Source organism: Salvelinus fontinalis, unplaced genomic scaffold (assembly GCF_029448725.1).
Source record: "Salvelinus fontinalis isolate EN_2023a unplaced genomic scaffold, ASM2944872v1 scaffold_0686, whole genome shotgun sequence".
NCBI classification, from domain to species: Eukaryota; Metazoa; Chordata; class Actinopteri; order Salmoniformes; family Salmonidae; genus Salvelinus; species Salvelinus fontinalis.
The window spans coordinates 5,441-12,500 of NW_026600895.1; the positions used below are offsets into that span (position 1 = coordinate 5,441).

Below are 7,060 nucleotides of genomic sequence, written 5' to 3' on the forward strand. Positions count from 1 at the left end.
CAGAGAGCTGTGAGTGTGACCAGAAGCATATTGTTCTCACCGTGTCAGAGAGCTGTGAGTGTGACCAGAAGCATATTGTTCTCACCGTGTCAGAGAGCTGTGAGTGTGACCAGAAGCATATTGTTCTCACCGTGTCAGAGAGCTGTGAGTGTGGCCAGAAGCATATTGTTCTCACCGTGTCAGAGAGCTGTGAGTGTGGCCAGAAGCATATTGTTCTCACCGTGTCAGAGAGCTGTGAGTGTGGCCAGAAGCATATTGTTCTCACCATGTCAGAGAGCTGTGAGTGTGACCAGAAGCATATTGTTCTCACCGTGTCAGAGAGCTGTGAGTGTGGCCAGAAGCATACTGTTCTCACCGTGTCAGAGAGCTGTGAGTGTGGCCAGAAGCATATTGTTCTCACCGTGTCAGAGAGCTGTGAGAGTGGCCAGAAGCATACTGTTCTCACCGTGTCAGAGAGCTGTGAGTGTGACCAGAAGCATACTGTTCTCACCGTGTCAGAGAGCTGTGAGTGTGACCAGAAGCATACTGTTCTCACCGTGTCAGAGAGCTGTGAGTGTGACCAGAAGCATATTGTTCTCACCGTGTCAGAGAGCTGTGAGTGTGACCAGAAGCATATTGTTCTCACCGTGTCAGAGAGCTGTGAGTGTGACCAGAAGCATATTGTTCTCACCGTGTCAGAGAGCTGTGAGTGTGGCCAGAAGCATATTGTTCTCACCGTGTCAGAGAGCTGTGAGTGTGGCCAGAAGCATATTGTTCTCACCGTGTCAGAGAGCTGTGAGTGTGGCCAGAAGCATATTGTTCTCACCGTGTCAGAGAGCTGTGAGTGTGACCAGAAGCATATTGTTCTCACCGTGTCAGAGAGCTGTGAGTGTGGCCAGAAGCATACTGTTCTCACCGTGTCAGAGAGCTGTGAGTGTGGCCAGAAGCATATTGTTCTCACCGTGTCAGAGAGCTGTGAGAGTGGCCAGAAGCATACTGTTCTCACCGTGTCAGAGAGCTGTGAGTGTGACCAGAAGCATATTGTTCTCACCGTGTCAGAGAGCTGTGGTTTCAGGTCCAGTTTGAGGAAGCGGAATGCCAGAACTGGAACGATGCAGATCACTGTGGCCAAGACGATGGTCAGCCACACCAGCGGCTGGACCAGTGTGCTCTGGGCACTGCCTACGAAGTGGAACTGGTTGGGAAAGATGCTGAACAGAGTCTGGCTGTGCATAGCCAACATGATGGTGAAGAAGGTGCCCACTGAGCCCCACACAAAGAAATGGTTGATGGCTGTCCAGTAGCCTGTGTCCAGAGCAATCTACACACACACACACACACACACACACACACACACACACACACACACACACACACACACACACACACACACACACACACACACACACACACACACACACACACACACACACACACACACACACACACAAAGAGAGATTTAAGCAATAAGGCATGAGAGGCTGTGGTACTATGCATGGCCAAAATACCAAAGTTAACGGCTGTTCTTAGGCACAACGCAAGGCACGACGATGCGGAGTAACTAGAAGAGTAAAAATACATGTTTTATCATACCTGCGGTCTATGGTCTGATATACCACGGCTTTCAGCCAATCAGCATTCAGGGCTCTAACCACCCAGTTTGTACTGAAAGCCGGTGTATATCAGACCGTATATAATAATAATAAGACACTTCGGGGGGTTGTGGTATATGGCCAATATACCATGACTAACAGCTGTATCCAGGCTGTACTCTGCGTTGCGTCGTGCATAAGAACTGCCCTTAGCCGTGGTGTATTGGCCATTACCACAAACCCCTGTGGTGACTTATTGCTATTATAAACTGGTTACCAACATAATTAGAACAGTAAACAAGTCTTTTTGCGTAATACCGTGGTATATTGTCTGATATACACACGACCCAAACTACCCGCTTTATCATATGTAGCAAACCTTCAAACATGTTGCCTACAGGAAGTGGATACTACAGTCCTCCCCCCGCTCACCTGCACACTGACCACGATCACCAGGGCGGTGGCCGTGGTAACAGCAAAGGTCTGGTAGTCAGCGAGGGGTTCCCCGGTGCCCTGGGTTCCGTGGGACAGGATGGCGTAGGGTACGAAGAACAACACAACACTGGTGTAGATACCCTGGGTTATACAGATGAAGAACTCTCTCTTGTTGAACAGCAGGTTAAGCTGACCTGGCTCATACAGCTTAGGATACTCCAGACTACGCTGCTCTGGGACGTCCTACAGAGGGAAAGAGGAACAACCAGGGGTCAAGGGTCAGGGGTCAAAGGGTACAGAGTAGAGGTCGACCGGTTATGATTTTTCAATGCCGATACCGATTATTGGAGGCCTCCAATATCCAATATTTAAAAAAATGTTTTTTTAAATATATATATATCATACACACACACACACATTTTTGTAATAATGACAATTGCAACAATACTGAAGGAACAATGAACACTTTTATTTTAACCTGTCTAGGATGAGGGTGCCGCTAGCGGCACTCCCCCCCCACCCCCACTGAAAAGGCAGAGCCGCGAAATTCAAAAAAATTTTTTTTTTTAAATATTTAACTTTCACACATTAAAGTCCAATACAGCTAATGAAAGACACAGATCTTGTGAATCCAGCCAACATGTCCGATTTTTAAAATGTTTTACAGGGAAGACACAATATGTAAAGATGTAAATCTATTACCTAAAAACACATTAGCATAATCCACCATCTTTTATTTGTCCACCAGCACCAGTAGCTATCACCAATTCGGCTAAACTAAGATATTTATAGCCCCTAACCAAGAAAAAAACTCATCAGATGACAGTCTGATAACATATTTATGGTATGGGATAGGTTTTGTTAGAAAAATGTGCATATTTCAGGTAGATGGCATAGGTTACAATTGCACCCACCGTCACAAATGGACTAGAATAACTACATAGAGCAACGTGTTTACCTACTTACTAATCATCAAACATTTCGTAAAAATACACAGCATACACTAATCGAAAGACACAGATCCTGTGAATACAGACAATATTTCAGATTTTCTAAGTGTCTTACAGCGAAAACACAATAAATCGTTATATTAGCATAGCACATGTGCAAACATTACCCCAGCATTAATTCTAGCCAAAGTGAGCGATAACGTAAACATCGCCAAAATATATTATTTTTTTCACTAACCTTCTCAGAATTCTTCAGATGACACCCCTGTAACATCACATTACAACATGCATATACAGTTTGTTCGAAAATGTGCATATTTAGCCACCAAAATCATGGTTAGACAATGGGGAAAGTAGCCCAGCTGGTGAGAAAATGTCCGTGCGCCATATTAGACAGTGATCTACTCGTATACATAAATACTCATAAACGTGACTAAAAAATATAGGGTGGACAGCGATTGATAGACAATTTAATTCTTAATACAATCGCGGAATTACATTTTTTAAATTATCCTTACTTTTCAATACAGTTTGCGCCAAGCGAAGCTACGTCAAAAAACATGGCGTCCTAAGCCACTAACATTTTTCGACAGAAACACGATTTATCATAATAAAAATTTCCTACTTTGAGCTGTTCTTCCATCAGTATCTTGGGCAAAGGATCCTTTCTTGGGTCTAATCGTCTTTTGGTGGAAAGCTGTCCTCTTGCCATGTGGAAATGCCAACTGCGTTCAGCATGAACTGGAAGCGTGCCCAGCGATTCACAGCGTTTCAGAAATAAATGTCCCAAAATCGCACTAAACGGATATAAATTGCTATAAAACGCTTTAAATTAACTACCTTATGATGTTTTTAACTCCTATAACGAGTCTTAACATGACCGGAGAAAGATTACTCCCAACACTAATGCTTGGAACAGGTGCGGGTTGGTGTCCTCCAGGCGCATGACGCAGCTCCAAAAGAGTGACTAGCTACAGGGTTTTTTAATTTATAGTGCCTGTGAACGCGCAATCGACCCCATTCAAATCGTCATCACGTAAAGGCATCCAGGGGAAGACGTAAGCAGTGTCCGTATACTCATAGGAATAACATTGGCTTTAAAACTGACTCCAGAACAGTGGCCAAAATTTCTGAAATCTGACTCCATGTCAGGGAAATTGCTGTAGAATGGGTTCTGTTCCACTTAGAGACAAAATTTCAACTCCTATAGAAACTATAGACTGTTTTCTATCCAATAATAATAATAATATGCATATTGTACGATCAAGAATTTTGTAGGAAGCCGTTTCAAAAATTACACGATTACCATAAATAGTGACAACAGCGCCCCCAGCCTCAACAGGTTAACTTAATATAATACATAAATACACACACGCACACAGCTCTGAAGTGACAATGATACTGAAGAGTCTGCTTAGGAGACAAATACTCTCAACTGTTTGAATAAAAATAGAGTTTAAGTTACCTGTGATGAATGTTGAAAACAAAAACTTTAATTTCTATATGCAGGAAATCCTATTTTAATAATGGGCATGGTAAGAATTAACAACCAAAGTGCGAGTCATAATTCCCATGACACCTTCTAGCAAAATCTGAAAAGCGGTGCCTTCATTTATTCCATAAGATATTTTTAGATTCACTTAAAATAAGGTCTGTGTTTCGTGTAGGCTTACATCACCGTGCCAATTTTATAACTGTGTAGATATCCATAGGACAAGGTAACTCTGATCAATATTGGCTAAATACATTTTTTAAAATCTTCGCTTATAGAGTGGATTTATGAAAATATGTTGACAAACGTTACCTTATCCTAGTGAGATTTACACGGGTATCAAAACGTCGAGGCGGTTTAAGCCTGCACGAAACACAGACCTTATTTGAAGTAGATCAAGACATTCTCTATGGAAGACATGAACGGTAAAATAACGAAGGAACCCCTTTCAAATTCAGCCGCAAGTTATTACAGGAATTATAACGCGTCGACTATTTCTCTCTAAACCATATACTTTTGACTAATCAGGAAACTATCACCTCGAAAACAAAATGTTTATTCCGTTCCGTATTTTATCTAACGGGTGGCATCCATGAGTCTAAATATTCCTGTTACATTGCACAACCTTCAATGTTGTCATAATTACGTAAAGTTCTGGCAAATTAGTTCGCAAAGAGCCAGGCGGCCCAAACTGTTGCATATAGCCTGACTCTGCGTGCAATGAACGCAAGAGAAATGACACAATTTCACCTGGTTAATATTGCCTGCTAACCTGGATTTCTTTTAGCTAAATATGCAGGTTTAAAATTATATACTTGTGTATTGATTTTAAGAAAGGCATTGATGTTTATGGTTAAGTACACATTGGAGCAATGACAGTCATTGATTGTTTTTTATAAGATAAGTTTAATGCTAGCTAGCAACTTACCTTAGCTTACTGCATTCGCTAACAGGCAGGCTCCTCGTGGAGTGCAATGTAATCAATGCAAGATTGGATCCCCCGAGCTGACAAGGTTAAAAATCTGTCGTTCTGCCCCTGAACGAGGCAGAACGTTCCTAGGCCGTCATTGAAAATAAGAATGTGTTCTTAACTGACATGCCTAGTTAAATAAAGATTAAATAAAGGTGTAAAAAAAAGGGAAAAAAAACGGCAAATCGGCGCCCAAAAATACCTCTATCCCTACCCCCGATTAATCGGTCGACCTCTAGTACAGAGGCAGAGTGTGTGTGCCTGGGAGACTCACCTGGTCAAATATTCCCATGGCCAGCACGGGGAGAGACGTGTAGACGATGTTATAGAGAGTGATGAAGTACTGATCATATACTGTCTGAGAGAGAGAGAGAGAGAGAGAGAGAGAGAGAGAGAGAGAGAGAGAGAGATAGAGAGAGAGAGAGGGAGAGGGATAGAGAGAGAGGGAGAGGGAGAGAGCGAGAGAGAGGGATAGAGAGAGAGAGAGAAATAGAAAGAGAGAAATAGAAAGAGAGAGAGAGAGGGATAGAGAGAGGGAGAGAGAGAGGGAGAGAAAGAGAGAGAGAGAGGGATAGAGAGAGGGAGAGAGAAATAGAAAGAGAGAGAACAATGAAGAGAGGGATGGAGAGAGGGATAAAGAGAGAGGGAGAGAGAGAAAGATGGAGAGAGGGAGAGAGAGGGGGAGAGTGAGAGAGAGGGATGGAAAAAGAGAGCAAGAGAGAGAAAGAGAGAGAGAGAAAGAAAAGAGAGAGACAGAGGGTAGGAGGGAGATAACAGAGAGAGAGAGAGAGTGAGAGAGGGTGAGAGAGAGGTTGAGAGAGAGAGAGAGAGATAGAAAGAGAGAGAAGGATGAAGAGAGGGATGGAGAAAGGGATAAAGAGAGAGGGATGGAGAGAGGGAGAGAGAGAGCGATGGAGAGAGAGAAAGATGGAGAGAGGGAGAAAGAAATAGGGATGAGAGAGGGAGAGTGAGAGAGAGAGAAAGAAAAGAGAGAGACATAGGGTAGGAGGGAGATAACAGAGAGAGAGAGAGAGGGAAGGGATAGAGAGAGAGAGAGAAAGAGAGAGAGAGAGGGTAGGAGGGACATAACAGAGAGAGAGAGAGAGAGAGGGTGAGAGAGAGAGAGACACATACAAGAACGACAACCGCACCCCATTTAAGACCAAATATAACATCATGCCCCATGAGTCTGGTCTTCAAGCTTTATAGTTCCTCCTAAACACTCCTAACATGTTTTTTTGACAGTGAAGTCAAAAGTATTTACCTCAACCCAACTTATAAAACCCTTTACCCCTCACCTCTAAACCACCGTTCCTGATCCCTCACCCCTGACCTCTCACCTGGGCAGAGAAGCCACAGAAGAAGCCGAACCAGAAGTGCACCATGGTGAAGGCAAAGTTCTTGTAGAAGAAGTAGCAGAGGAAGCGACACATGCGGAGGTAGGACCAGCGTCCGTGGACCAGCAGCAGGCGCTGGAGGAAGCGGAACTGGGAGAAGGAGTAGTCAGACGCCAGCACTGCCTGGATGCCCTCCTGACCACTGATGCCCACTCCTATATGAGCCGCTGGGAGGGGGGGAGAAATACAGACACTTCATATAGGATATAGGAGAGGAGACAAGGACAGGGAGTAACTGTAGACAA

The 7,060-nt window shown here is 43.7% G+C and overlaps 1 protein-coding gene across 1 annotated transcript in view; it reads right to left on the minus strand.

Moving 5' to 3' along the window:
- Positions 1–576: 576 nt before the first annotated feature.
- Positions 577–7,060, minus strand: part of LOC129847048 (phospholipid-transporting ATPase ID-like) — a 37,273-nt gene continuing 30,789 nt past the window's right edge. Inside the window, exons 18-22 of the mRNA XM_055914824.1 lie at positions 6,759–6,982; positions 5,693–5,776; positions 2,004–2,249; positions 651–1,300; positions 577–592 (exon numbers count right to left, since the gene is read on the minus strand). Coding sequence (XP_055770799.1) covers positions 577–592; positions 651–1,300; positions 2,004–2,249; positions 5,693–5,776; positions 6,759–6,982 — 1,220 coding nt within the window. The remainder of the gene's footprint in view (positions 593–650; positions 1,301–2,003; positions 2,250–5,692; positions 5,777–6,758; positions 6,983–7,060) is intronic.